The sequence below is a fragment of the Melospiza georgiana genome, chromosome 2, assembly GCF_028018845.1.
Source record: "Melospiza georgiana isolate bMelGeo1 chromosome 2, bMelGeo1.pri, whole genome shotgun sequence".
NCBI classification, from domain to species: Eukaryota; Metazoa; Chordata; class Aves; order Passeriformes; family Passerellidae; genus Melospiza; species Melospiza georgiana.
Genome location: NC_080431.1, coordinates 111,425,567 through 111,440,788, shown reverse-complemented (window position 1 = coordinate 111,440,788; position 15,222 = coordinate 111,425,567). Strand labels below are relative to the sequence as shown.

Genomic DNA, 15,222 nt, shown 5'->3' with positions numbered 1-15,222 from the left:
TTAGGCTTTGTTTCTAAAGGGGAAAACAGCACAGCAGTCAGTGTGTCTTTATTGTAGGGTACACCCAGAGAGGACAGGCAAAGAGGACACAGATGTGATACTACAGCAAACATTTGCACAGATCGAAATGGAAAGCCAGTCCTGTATAATATGCTGTATAATATATGCGCTGGAGATATCCGTATCTATCTACAGATAGACAGATATGGTCAAGGTAGCATAAGCAGGACCTTTCCTGCACTGACTTGTTACTTAGCACTCAATAACTCACTGCCAAATGAAAAATACAATAATTGAGATATCCCTGCAGAAGAAAAGTGTACTTCAACTTTCTGGCAAAATTCAAAGTTCAATTACCCTGTAGCAAATCAATCAAATGTGCATGCAGCAAGCAATGAAAAAGTACAGATGTCACCTCAGTGCTTTCAGCTGAACATGGTTTTCCTTCTTTTTAAAAATCAGCAAGTGGCACTCGGAGACATTTACAAAGCTCACATTATGCAGAAAATAAAAAGAAATCTATCAGAGTGATTTAGAGCAGCAGAGCACAGTGCTCTGGGCATGAGAAACAATAAATAATGAGCATTCATCACTGGTAACCTGCACAATGATGTGATTTTTATAGACACTGAGATTCATGACACCAGTTCAGCACTGTTCCCATAGCTGGGAGCCTCTGCAGGGCCTGAGCCAGGGCACACTCAGGCTGTGCTGGTGGATGTGGCAGGACACAAAGTGTGTGCACAGCAGCCACACATAACCAGGGCAGCAGCCTGGCTGGATGGGGCTGGCCTGGGATGCACAAATGAAAGCTTCCCAAGGGGAGCACGGGGCCACACTGAGCACTGACAGCTTGGGGAGGCACTGCCCTTTGCTGCCTCAGGAACCTCTCTCTGCCCTTTTGTTACGGGCAGCACAAAACTGCTCCTGAGCTCACAGCTCTGAGACACAAACCTCCCCCTGGGCTTCTCCAGCCTCTCCCACAGACCCTGCCCTGCTGCACAATCCCAGGGACACTTTATCCTCATTACCAGACTGGGAAGGGATTACGCTCACTTTGTGTTGCCTTGTCACTGTCATATTTTCTGGAAAAATCCCTTTGCCAAGATTCTTCTCCTGGGAAGCTTAGAAGCCTCAGAGAAAAAGGAAAACAATATTATCTCATTTGCTTCTCCTGTGTTTTGCTGCTTTGGAATGTGGTTGGAGAGTGTTTATCCAACAGGTGCTTGTTTGATTGGTTTCATGTGAATTGTTTTGACTTAATGACCAATCACAGTCAGGCTGTGTCAGGGCTCTGGAGAGAGTCACGGGTTTTTCATTAATATCTTGTTAAGCCTTCTGTAAGTATCCTTTCTATATCCTTTAGTATAGTTTTAGTATAGTATTCTTTAATATAATATAGTAACATAAAATAATAAATTAGCCTTCTAAGAACATGGAGTCAGATTCATTATTTCCTTCCTGCCACAGGGGACCCTGAAAATACCCCATTGCCTGGAATGGAGACCTTCAGTTTCCAGCAGGGATCATTACACAGGGCTGGGTTTGGTTTTGTTTCCTGTTAATTCATTATTCCTAGAGCTGACATGACATGTTGTAACCACTTTCAAGGGGCTGAAGGGAACTTTGAACTTCAACATTTTTTGCTAGTTTCCTTTCCCTCAGCCTGTGAGTTATTTAGCTATGGCTACAACAAATCACAGAATATTCTGAGTTGGAAGGGACCAAGAAGGATCATCAAGTCTAACTCTTAAGTGAACAGCTCATACAGGGATTGAAGCACAACCTTGCTGTTATTAACACCAGACTCTAAGCAAATGAGCTCATCTCAGTGTTAAATGCTTTTTTTTTTTTTTTTAAATAGGAAATAATACAAAATTACAACTGTATTTTATATCATAAAAAAATTAATTCATGAAACTGATTGTCCATAGAACAATGGAAATTAAAAGATCACTTAAACATACAAAGTTAATACTCACTGTAGTTGTGTAAAATTGATATTTTGAAACATTAGAGGCATCTTAAAAATTTTTATTTAGCATATTGAAAAACAAATGTTACAAAAAATTTTCTATAAACATAGGCAAAAATGCTTAAATAGGATAATTTAATGTAAACCAAACCCCTTTAAAATATACAATACTGTAATCAGAGGTTATTTACATCCAGTGAAGAGAGAACACCCTTCACTTATGTTAATATCATCTAAGCAAATCATTAATTTCCATAATTTCTTAAAACAGTGCCACCTTTAAGTTAGTTTAGTAGCTAAATCATTTCAGTCCCAATACAAGGTGAAATTCAATGTTACATTCAGAAGTGGGAAAGGCAATATCCTCACTATTCATGTCATCAGTCAAGACAGCACTGCATTCAGAGCTGCAAAACCTTAGAGAGGTACAACTATAAATTTATATTTATTGCATGACAATGCAATTACAGGATAGGTAAAACAAAAAGAAAAAAAAGCTGTAAAAAACCCCAGTACAAATAAAATTTTATTTTTCAATCAGGTTAGAAAAGCCAACCACAAAACTAAGCTATTTTCCCACATTTCACAAAACAGAACAAACAATTTGTGAGCTGACGCTATTCCAACATAGAGAGAACTGTTCATGTTTTAGAGGAAATGCATTTGCACAACTGCCCCACACAGGTTTTGTTTAAATATTAAATTTATTCACCAAGACATAAAATCATAGCCCACAATGGCTTTCATACTCATGTACTCATGGAAAAGGCATTGTCCAATTAATTCAACTCATAGATCACTAAGTTTTTGGTTGTGGCATTTTTTTGGAATGGCAAGCATCAATTTTGGATTGCACATAAAAGAATCTACAGGACACAGAAACAGGATAAAGTAACATACTCAACTTAGGAGCCACAAACCAACCCTTCAAGAGTGGCAGTGGAATACAGAGTAAACACAGAGAGGAGGGAAGATCCAGCTCATCTCTAAGCTACTAAAGCAGACTGCCCATGTTCAGGGATGAGCACAGCTGCTGAACAACCTAATGCAACAGGGGTGATGTCCATGCATTTCCTCCAGGGAAGTCCTATATCCTGGCAAGGAAGTTACTGCTAAAACTCCCATCTGTGCTGGCAGGCACAGGAGGTGCCAATATGGCACAGACACTGAAGCACCAGCTCTTCCTGAGGTGGTTCCTGCATGCTGGGTGAGGCACTTTGTTCTGCTGAGTCTGCCTAAAGCAGTTCATTTATTAACTCTTGCTCGCTTTGAAAGGAGCTTTAACTTCCACAAGTGGCAATTCAAGATTCACAAGAGCTAAAACCACTTCAAAAGAAAAGGTCTGACAGTCCACAAACAAAACCCAGGCAATTTTTACTACAAGTGTCCAAAATATACTGTATTATCTACTCATCTTAATATATGTATTATATATAATGAATATAAACACAAATTATAGTTTTGACAATGGAGTCAGGAGTTTGGCCAGGAGTTCATCTCTAATATAACTTGTCTTAGCAGGTGTAGATCCCCAGCAGGAACAAAGGCAAACTACTCTTTGCCAAAAGTGACAACTCCTGACTGCACTTGTCAACAGGTTAGATCATATTCTTATCAAAGTGAACATTTACACACCCATCTATAACCATCTCTTTCCTTCCTGTCTCCTTCACAAAAATCCTTAGGGAATAGTTGGGCCAAGCCCCCATGAGAGGGACATTGAGAGCAATTTCAAACAGATGGCACTGGCATTTCATCTGGGGTGTTTGAAACAAGACAGTTTGGGTTTCTGTTGTAAGAAAGCCAACATAACATAATTTAGGGCTCAACACATTTCAGTTGGTGTTAATTGATTAGTAGAACACAGAAGAGTACTAAGATAATGCCATGCTACTTGGTGTGGGAAGAAAGAAAACTGAAACTCAATTCTCAGAAATTAAACTGAGCAATTAACTTTTAAATCAACCTGTAAAAGAAGAATCACCACACTAGAATTTGTACCACCTAAACCAAGTGGATGAAATTCTGTACAAGCCTGTATGTAACTTGCATCCATCTCTTCAGCCTCAAAAAGTCACTCCACACTAATGCTTGGGGTTATGCCTGCATGTTCTTAGAATTCCTTGATGGAATGGATAAGCATTTGTTTGTTGTTGAAAAAAGATATTTATATTCTCTGCAAAGAATTCACAAGGTGTACACAAGGTACATGTCAGTAGGCAAGGGAGTATCAGAACTTGAGGAAAGGGTTTATAGCTGGCAAAACCTTGAGGAAGGTTTTCATATTTGGGGGGAAAAGGAAGTCACAGACAGTGAATTTCTTTATTTTTTCTCCCTTTAAAAAGGAAAGCAATGCCTTTGGGTGTATGTGCTTACAGATTACATCCTGGTCCCAGTGAAAATCACAGAAGGAAGTCCATGATCAGGATTTTATCCACTCTTGAATACTTCACTATTACTGTTGCATGAACTTTCAAGTTCTGAAGTTAACATATGCACACTTCTCACCTCTAGAATACAACAGTAAAACCAGGTAGGAAAACAGGAAAGGCAGAACACAGACAAAAACTTACACCATTAAATTCACCAATTAGTGTCTTGAATTGTCAGCTTCTAAGCATTTACAGAATTTTGAGCTGTAATAGCAAAAGCTTTAGAACACACCTCTCCTGCTAGGACTCTGGAATTATTGCTCTTACACCAGCATTCTCCACAAGAGATCCTGGTTTGAACACAAAGGCTCCCAGCCTCCTGAGGGCCAGGAGAGGCTGCAGCATGCAACAAAAATCAAGGTGAGAAAAAGGAACAAACCAGACAAGAGGCAATACTGCAAAATCAGTCCCCTCTAGTGTAAATAACTATTAAAATGTTGCTTAAGGATTCCCTACTGCAGGGAATTCTGACAGTCTGCATTAAGAAAGGGGAGGGAGATCCCACAAATTTTGCGGGGAATGTGGACAGTGTTTGGAATAAAACAAGTGACGTCCTTCAAAACAGAGGTACTTTTGAGAAGTATGACAGAGCACCACATCTGTATCTGCACTACACTCTCAATACAGATTCCTTATCTTTTAAGACATTTGATAGGAGGAAAAAAAATCCCAAACCCAAAGATCGAGTGAACCTAAAAAAAGTGAAATTCATTGTATACAAGTCCGTTAAATTACAGAAATGCATAATAAGCCAAGATAAAGTGCTACAAAATGATTAATGATTTTTAAAAGGTCCGTGGCATTCTTCTTGTTTTACTTAGTACTGGTGACAATGGGGGTCAGTGCAATGGCACTGGCTGAACTGGAGTTCACAATGTCTTCGTACTGCGGGGGCGGATCTAAATGCTGCTCCGTTTCAATCCTTCCCACGCTGACCTCCCCAGTGGCTTCCTCATAGGAAGGAGGGGGATCGCAGTTGGAGAGCCTGGTGGATATTGAGTCTGACCGTGCATCCGAATAGCTGAGCGCCCCAGGGGAGAGCCCGGCGGCCTCGAACGCCTCCTCCTGCGGGGAATGCACGGCGCTGAGCGGCGGCGGGCGGGGCTCGCCCAGCGCCGCGGGCGCTCCCCGGTACACCGACTGCCGCCGCAGCTTCTTCCTGAACAGGCATCTCCAGATGACAAACATCACAATGAGGATAACGAACAGGCCAACGATTAATGGAAACGCGAGGTAAAATGAATACCAGCTATGTCCTGTGTTACTGTCTCCCTGGAGTCCGTTTTTGTAGACTTTCCAGAACTCTTTCTAGAAGGGCAAGACACAACATGTCAGAAACTATAACACAGTTAATAAAAAACAAGCGATGTAAGCAAGTTGTTTTAAAGAATGAGGACAAAAACAAAGGTATTTCAAATATTGATGATTAAAATAAGAGCTGGCACGGATAAGCACACACAAACTTTCAATTTTTCTTCTTATGTGCTTAGTGAAACAAAAGGGATTTGGTTTTGTAAAAAACTCCTCACCACTTTTAACATTCTTATATCTGCACTCAATGTTTACAAACATGCAGCAGAGGCAGGACTAAGTGATAATAGAGTCAGAAAAGGAAAAAACCAAACCACAAAACAAACTAAGAAAAACATATCTCAAAAGCCCCTGCCTAATCAGCATGCACATCAGCCATCTGGTGGATCAGAATCTGTCACCACTCAAGGCACAAGTTTAGGGTTTGTTTGTTTTAAAATGGAAATAATACACTAGTACAATTTGACACAGAAACACCAGCTCACAGTGACAGACCATTCTGGCTAAGGACAACTATGCTGCACTGTCTTACCATAATTTAGACATGCCCCACCCTCTGGCTCATACAGAAATCACTGTCAGCTTAGTTTGAGTTGATCCAGATCCTCTGTTTACAGTTAAAAATAGCCCATAACTGTGAGACTATCACACAGGTTATTACATTCTAGAAACCTTGACAACAAAGCTACAGATAAATGAAACATAAAGTGAAAATATGAACAAGCAAAAACAAAGATGAAGGGGGACACCAATACTTGAAAGTCCTCTTTGCTATATTAATATAAGCAAATGGGAGCACAGATATTTTGTTACCATCCAATTCCTTCTGCAGTGAATACTGTGAAGGAACAGCACAAAAGAAAAGCATACCCTGCCTCAAAAGAGTAGCCATCCTCAGCTGTAATGTCTCTCCTACTATGAAACACTTCCACTGAGTTTTATAATCATAATTTAGAACATTTTAGTATACTTTAGTATAATTAAAAACCCAAACCCCAAAAATCTATAATTAATGACACCTCCCCAGTCCATGCCAGAATCTCTGAACTCAGGTTTTCTTTAAAAATGCAGACTTGACCCTCTCACCCTCCCGCCAGCATCACATTAATTTTAAATGACAGCACACATTTCATGCAACTATTTATAAAATAGTCACCAGGTAGAAATGAAATTGCAATTGCTCAGTTGCTAACAAATGATGTATTTAGGTTGCAGACTGACTTTGTGCACAGACAAATCAGATTCATCGTTTTATTTAGCTCAGGCCTGATGGCACATGATGAGCATTAAACAGAAAATGCCATCCCAGAGGCAGCCTGAGTCCAGAAGCAGCACAATCCCTCTGGCATGGAGGTCAAACTTTCCCTGTGCAAAGGCAGCACCAGGACACATGGACAAAGCAAACACTATCAACACTTCTGGGTCGGGATTTACTCAGGTTTAGATTAATGCCATGTACATGAAACAATCGACTCTCCTGTAAATTTTCCTTTCCAAAGATAAATTCAGATGTTCTTATGTCTATGTGCAAATTCAAAAACTGAAACACTTTCAACTCCTACACCAATCCAGGATCAGGCATTTTCCCTAAATTTTAAGGCTTGACACCACAAGCAGATTGTCACAATGCCCCTCTTTGATGTGAACTCAGGTCCAAATCATCCAAGCTGTGTCAGGTGGCACTGGCTTCAAACAAAGCAAGACAGACTGGAAAGATGGACTCTAAATTCTTCTCTACAAGGACCCTCCTTGACACGTGTTCCACAGTGTACCCCAAACCAACAGTTCTGAGTTTAGGAAAATGTATTTTGGGGGGAACTAACACTGAAAAATGCCATCAGCTGCACAACTGAAAGCTTTTGGGATCTCTGCATGGTAAAACCTGGCAGAACCAAACACCTCACCCTCTCTCCACCAGACCACCAGGCAATTAAGAATACCTATTACTTTTGCATCTGGTGAGAATACAGATAACTAGATTACTTAGTGTAATAAAGTAATAAAATAAAATATATTGTTAACTAAAAAAAACCCAGAAAATTATTAATTAGAATTATGAAATCCTGCTGTATGTACTGGGACCAAACTTCCCACATCACTGTTCTGTGGCCTCAATGGCAGCAAAGAAATAAAATTGTAAAATGTTTGTTTTTAAGACCAAAGATTTACTGGAAGTCATTACATATACAGTGCAAGGATATGTCATTTTAAAGACTCTTTGGAGGAGAAAGGTAATTTTGATGAAAAAGAAGAAATTACATTTCTCCCCTAACAATCTATTATGTGTTGCAGACTGCAGAGGAAATGCACCTTTTCCACTAGAAGAGTACTGAATAGTGACTGGAGTGGCTGGTCTTTGAATATTGTTTCCACATTACTTCTAGGTCAGATCTATGTGCTGTAGAAAATGTCTTTGTATCTTCAGAAAGCTGAAGCATCATCTCTCCTTGGCACTGCTACTCAGCAAAGCAGCAGAAAATTTGTTCTGTCTCCCCAGAGTGGCAGGCACTTAGAGCAGAACAGGGTGTGATGCTTTGGGGATGTCTGACTTGGTGATGTGACCAGACAAAAGCATGCAGAGCTAAAAGGGTGTAAACTGCCTTAAGGATTAAAGTAGCTTAATGTCCTTTTTCATTTACATCCAGGGCAAAGAAAACTCAAGACAGTTGAGACACTCCCCACTCCCTGGTCAGAAATTACTTTAGGTCTAACACTGTCTTACATAGACAGAGGAATACAGTTCTGCACACAGGTGGAAAACACCAAAAAAAGAAACACTCCTTGAGTCATTAAAAAAAAAATATTTAAATGTTCTTCATGGGAAAAGAAAACAACAACAACAACAACCAAACAAACAAAAAAAAACAAAACCCAAAAATCAAACAAAAAACCCCCTAAAAACAACCAAGAAACTCCACAAAACCCCACAAGGAATAACCATGTTAGCATACTAGATCCTGGGTTCCCAGCTTGCATTTTTGCCAGTCAGCTCTCCAAGAGAAGCACAAAGACTTTCAGCCCCAGACTGCCACAAGTGACAGAAGTGCAGGAAATGCATCCCTCAGGTCTGAGCTGCACAGGTGCCAAGCTCTCCCTCTGCTCTGCCACCCACAGCTACACTGCAGAGTAAAGGGGTGGTGCAGGAGGAGGACAAGACTTCTGGTCCACAGACAACCTCAACAGTGTGAGGATTTGTACAAACTGCTGTCTGTAAAAGAACTACTGCTTCAAAAAGACCAAGTGGGGAAGACTGAAAATTTACAAAGTATCTGTAAAATTCATACAGAAAGTTAAAGAGTAATTTATAAGCTGGAAAACTCCCAGCACAAACGTCCCTCCCACAACTGTGGGTCTCTTTAACTAACAACAGAAAGGACTTTCTGCTTGACAAAATTACTGACTTGTGATTAATGAAAAGGGCACTTCAGTAATCATTTATCCCTCCCTGAGTGCTGTACAACTGGGAATACCAGGTGTAAAAGCCTTATAAGGCTGAAAAACTTAAGCAGGCCACAGAATCAGATAACTGCAATGGAAAATACTTAGAAAACATCTAACATATATTCCTGCCAAGAACTATTTTTCTGAATGTACCTTAGTGCTTTAGCAAATCCAGTTTGAAATAATGAAAAGGAATTCTCAAAGGCATCCCAAAGGCAGTAACAGCAAATTTTTCCAGAATTCTGTTTCCCTTTCATTTGTAATACTTCCCAGAACAGACTCAGTATCAGCTGGACCTGAATGCTGAATCAAATTAGGGATCCACAAGGAAGTCAAGACTCACTCTCTTGAGAATTTCAGGAGAGGCCTTTACTGCAGCTGGCAGCATTGTCATCCTCAAATGATTCTTTGTCAACTGCCTGACTTGTTTTTAAGGTGGACTGATAACAAGTTAGAAGACTGCTTGGTATTCCCCAGGCAGAAGGAGAGAGCAGAGCAGTGAGGGGAAGTGAGGGCACCTGCCACACTCTTCCCTTCTGGTCTGCCCCCACTTCCAAGTAGCAGGAAAAGATTCACATCTTCTCACATGAGAGTTTATCCAGCATCCATAATTACACACAGAGCAACACTGAAAGTCTTACTTGATCATATAATTTTAGGTCTGGTGTTGACAAGTTTTAAGCTGCTTACTAAGATTTTTAGCAGTAGCTGGTTTGTTTTGCTTGAATAAAGCAACAAAGAGAACTTGGCAATTTTCTGCAATATTTAAAATTCACTGGAAATTTGCAACAGGAATGAAAATCTGTGACTTCCAGCTTTTAAAATCTTCATGCAGTTTAATTTTTATAAATGAGTTAATGGAAATTAAATTAATATCAGTGCTACAATCCCACTCAGCTATGTAGCACAGTAACCGCTGAATAAATTTTCAACCTCCCAACAACCTCTGACACCTGACCAGTGACCACATGCAGCACTGCCTGCAGGCTATAAGCACCACAATAAACAGCTTTACAAGGTCACACCTAGGGCTCACCTTATCTGTTAACTTCTGACAGTAATCATTAGAGACTGCTGAAAGAGTTCAAACACAGGCAGGCTGCTGTGCTGCTGCTGTTGGGAGATACTCTCCCACATTTCACATATTTGTACCTTAAGAACTTCCATTAGGCAAAGTTGATTCCTTTTAATTAATGGTTCCAGACCGATTTAACTTCCCTTCATTTACATCACTGTTCTCTGAACCTGTACAAGCTTTTAGGACCTGAGACATCCTGTGGCAAGGCAGTCCACAGCTCCATTAGCACTGGTGAGGAGAGACTTCTATTTACTTTGAACCTTCCCAGTTTCCTTTGAGGCCCTCTCAGCTCTGCTGTCAGAAGGAAGGCAAGTGACTGACCTCAGCTCAGCCTTCATCTCACAGACATCATCACATATCCCCTGATTCAATTATTTTATCATCTATTGTTGTTATACAAGTCTTTCCATATCTTTGATCAATTGTCACCTTCTCTGGTCCTTCCTCAGGTACTAATTTACTTTTAAAGAGATAGGGAGATAAGAGTCGTACACACTCAAGATGTGGGTAAGCTCTTTATTTTGATCCCTGTTCCTTTATTTCAGATTCTTAGAACTTGGGGTTCTTTGTTTTGGCTTTGTTTAACTGCTCAGCATTAAATTGAAGTCTTCATAGATTGAAATCCAGATCTCGTTCCTGAATTCTGTTCAGAGCCAATCATGTATTATAATGAATGTCCCCAATTCCTCCACATGCATTACATTTGTCAACAAATAATTTCATATTCTATTTTACCCACAAAGTCCTGCAAATTCTTCCCTGTTGTCTCTAGCCCAACATAATAGTTTTCTCTTTATAACTAACTTAAAATAGTAATTTGGAATCTGTCAAAATCCTGTCTTGAAAATACTGAATGGCATGTATGCACACTTGACATACACAATGCTAATTAAAAACTCATGCACCAAAAATAACTTGAGGGAACTGCTTGATATTCTTTTAATATTACAAATCTGCATGTTGCAGAGCTGCCCACAAGACTGCAGAAAAACAAAGAAGCAAGGGGACAAGATTAAAAAGAAAAGAGATTAGACAAAAAGTTATCATGAGATAAATAAGCTACAGCCCCCATTTGAATTCCAGTCTATCTATACTATGAAAGCTTTGATCCTGTGCTTCTCTGCATACACTAGATCATGTTCCCAGTGCACTGCATCCATTCCCTTCCCCTGGGACACAGATGTTAAGCATTACTAAGTGGCTGTGTGGATGGATAGTGCTGGGGGACAAATAAATAAATAAATCCCAGTGAGGCTGGTCAGGCACCACTGCACATTAGCAACTCCCCATAGCAGAACAGAGCAGCCAGGGAAAAAGGATACACTAGTGGAAATGGATAAAAGGTTAGGATCTTATTGAAAGCTCCTTCAACACTTGTGGCAGAAAATAAATGCAATTATTTCTATTTAACTACTTCCCAAATACCTCTGCAAGGGAAATGCTAATTGCCATAGCAAAAAATGTTCCTGAATGGGAGAAAGAAGCTGAGAGACAACATGTTTAGGTTATGTTTTCTCTAGTGACTGAACAAAAAGCAGCAGTGATATTGTGTTAGAATTTTATACAAGTTGTCTCACTGTACACATTATTTTTAATTACACAATGAGCTATCATTAGGAATAGTCATGCCAAGTCAAGTTTGGGAGGTAAAAACACATGTGTGCAGGCACTTCAGAGCTTCAGAAAGAAGCAGCTTTGAAGGGAAACCACACGTCCTACAACTTAATTTTAATAAATCAGAAAATTCTCATGCCAGCCTTACCCATTTCCCCAGCTATGTGTGAGATACACACCAACACCAACAAAAAATGCCAAGAACTTAACATGTCCAGTATGCCTTAATAGACTTTTTGATGTAGAGCTCAGCCACTTAAGAGAGGAATGTGTCACCTGTGTAAATTTCAGAAGAAATCTGCAAGGTTCCCTGTGCCACTCTGGCCCCTAAACCACTGCCCTTGCCAGTACAATTTCCCTGTGCAAAAACCAAATCTAATGCAATGCTGGAAAACACAAGCACTCAGCACATCCAGAAGTTTAGTGTAAATACACCCCACCCTTACATACACAGCAAAACATACCGTTTTTTCCTCATTTTCAAATGCTTCTCTTGCTTCTTCATAGCTGCAGATTTCTTCTCTGCATTCATGTTCTATATCACCTTGCTTTATTTCTTCCAGAAACGTGTTGGCTCTTGGGTATCTTTTCAACACAGAGTTGGCTTTGTCCTCTGTTAAGAACACTGAATAAGAAGAGGAGAGTCAACAAAGGTCACTTCTAAAATAGACACCCAAAACCTCACACTAGAATTGCTCCAAGAAAATACAACTTTGAAAAGTTTTTTCAAAGCCTTCCCCTTTATTTGATATGATAAAAGGCCTTTCCTGGTTTTGCTCACTGTGGTAAGTAGTTGGGCCTGCAATTTCAGTAGTCATTTCAAAATGTCATAAATGCACAGACCTCAATTCAGCATCACAGTCATGGGTGGTGAAACAAGACTGAAGCTGGTGCCCAAGAAGAGTCCTTGGAAGACACAGACACATGCTCAGTCAGACTGACACTGAACAAACAAATCCTGCTTGTCAACATCCCAAATGATGTTTGCTGCTGCCTGGGGGCATCACAGCCAGAATGCTCTGAAGGTTTTGATATAAATATTTATGACTATTACTCAGAGTCACAAACACCAGACAGCTGCATTTATCAATGTTTAAGTCTAAGTTTTCTTAAGCAACTTTGAAGCAGACTTGCTCCCTTCACTCCAGAACTCTCAACCAGTAAATGGGAGCTCTTCTGAGGGTGTGAGGGGAAGTAGCCTCTATTTTTCTGAATCATATAGAAAACCTCACCTTATTTAAAGAATCAACCAAAACAACCCTAAAAGGCAACCCATGTTCTGACACAGGTATTCTTTATTTGCTTCCCTTAGTCTGCTGTCCAAGGAGGAAAGCTGGAAGCAATCTCTTTTCTTCGGATGTTCCTTTCCATCAAACTCTCTGACCAAGGATTTTTACATATGCAGTAACTGGCAACACTTTGGAATCCATCAGCCTGAATTCCCCAGGAGGTACATCTGCAGTGCATGATGCAGGAATTCTCCAGGTACTCCAGGTCAGGTCAGGAACATCAGGTCAGTGCTACACTGTTCTTGGGCTCTGAGTGCCAGCAAGAGGGGATAATGATTCAATGCACTGCCACACTAATGCATTTGTAGCACTTTCTTGGCTACACAAGCATTTGTGCATTGCTTCATTTGCAGTTAGTCTGAAGGGTTTTTTTTTCCCTTAATCATCTGATTTTTAATGTTATAAAGGGTGGGCAGCAAGGAAACTGTGTTTTTGCTTTAGAAACAAGTGGTGGTATTTGCCAGCACAGATTAGCATAATTAGGCATAACTAATCTCAACTTGTTTGATGTCTGTGGTATAGTACTGTAATGGATCTCCATGGCCAGGCTGCAGGGGTGGCTCCTGTGAGAAGCTGCCAGAAAATTACCCTGTGCCAGTGGAGAAGGAAGGGGAGGAGGAGCTCCAGGTGCCAGAGCTGAGATTCCCCTGGAGCCCAAGGTGCAGCCCATGGTGGAGGGGGTGACAGAACAGCTCTGGGGGCACCTGGCATCCAGCCAGGGTCAGTCAGTCACAATGTGGTTACAAATAATGAGACAGTGATCTTCCTTTTGCAAAGGATTATATGAAGATGTGAAGATTGAATTCCAAAACAGCACTGATCCTATGCTTGCAGCTGAACACATTACATACATGCATGCATCACACAAATTACCCTGCTCATGGGGATGCCAGGGCTTCAGTGCATCCAGCCCTGCAACTGCACCTACTGCAAATTTGGTTTTTCTCAGCACCACAGGTGAGCACATGGACATCTCCTATTGTGCAATTCATTGACTAAGTAACATAGAAACCAATATTCAGAAAGCTCTTCAAAAAGGAAAGAGTAAGAGATGGCTTTTTTCCACTTTCCACACAATTCCCCTCACTTCCCTCTAGGCCTGAATAATTTGGTTTCTCTCAGCCTCATGCCTCAGTGATCACCTCAAGGTGATGAGCTGAACAATTCATCCATATGAGGAATGCACACAGCCATGCCTGGGGATGGACTGCAAGGGCTTCTCCTGCTTCCCCCAGCTCCCTGTGGGCATTCCTGAAGGGAACAAGTGTCAGGCCAGATTCTCCTAAGAGTGTTCATGTGTAGAGGCACTGAAGAGTAGATAATGCACTATAAATTAAGTTTCCCTTCCTCCAGCAGATAAAATGTAGGGAATTTAATTTCATGGCTGGAACCCATCCCTAAAAAGAGCAATGAGAGAAGTGATGACAGTTTTGTATCGGATGCAGAAGGAAAAGAAACACAGGAGAATGCAGGTAGCTGAAAATACCCTGATTTACAGATTCTGGCTCTCACAAATGAGATACAAATAATTGTTTCTGCATGCACTTCACAATTTCCAAAGAGAATAAAGGTTTAAAATCTGGTATATTAAGAAATATTGCATTTGATATATATTGATATGAGTTTTTAGGTAATACTGAAGTTTTCCAATGGGAAATCATCATACATTTCTGAAATGCATTGATGAAGAACAGCAAAATACTAATTCATTTCAAGAATGAACAATATTTGACTATCTAAACCTTTAAAGTTTTTATTTAACAACTCATACTCAGAAGGTCTGTCTTCTCTCTCAATACAGTACACAAAATGTACATACTACAGAGACAAAAACAGCCTGCTGATGAAAATAAACTGCATCCCATCTTAATCATGAATGTATCTGATAAATAAAAATCTCTGGCTAGTCTAGACCTGGAATGCCTTTTGACCCTGCAAGGGTGGAAATAAAAATGAAGTAAATTAACTTGTTTGTTTGGATGTGAAATTTTTAATGCTTTGCATAATCCTAGTGACTTCAAATCCTGTTGAGAAGTCAATACAAATGTATCAAGGAAATAAAAACCTGCAATTGAAATAGAG

The 15,222-nt window shown here is 40.2% G+C and overlaps 1 protein-coding gene across 1 annotated transcript in view; it reads right to left on the bottom strand.

Moving 5' to 3' along the window:
- Positions 1–2,020: 2,020 nt before the first annotated feature.
- Positions 2,021–15,222, bottom strand: part of PRRG1 (proline rich and Gla domain 1) — a 31,684-nt gene continuing 18,482 nt past the window's right edge. Inside the window, exons 5-6 of the mRNA XM_058045585.1 lie at positions 12,316–12,476; positions 2,021–5,715 (exon numbers count right to left, since the gene is read on the bottom strand). Of these exons, the coding sequence (XP_057901568.1) occupies positions 5,221–5,715; positions 12,316–12,476 (656 nt within the window). The 3' untranslated portion in view covers positions 2,021–5,220. The remainder of the gene's footprint in view (positions 5,716–12,315; positions 12,477–15,222) is intronic.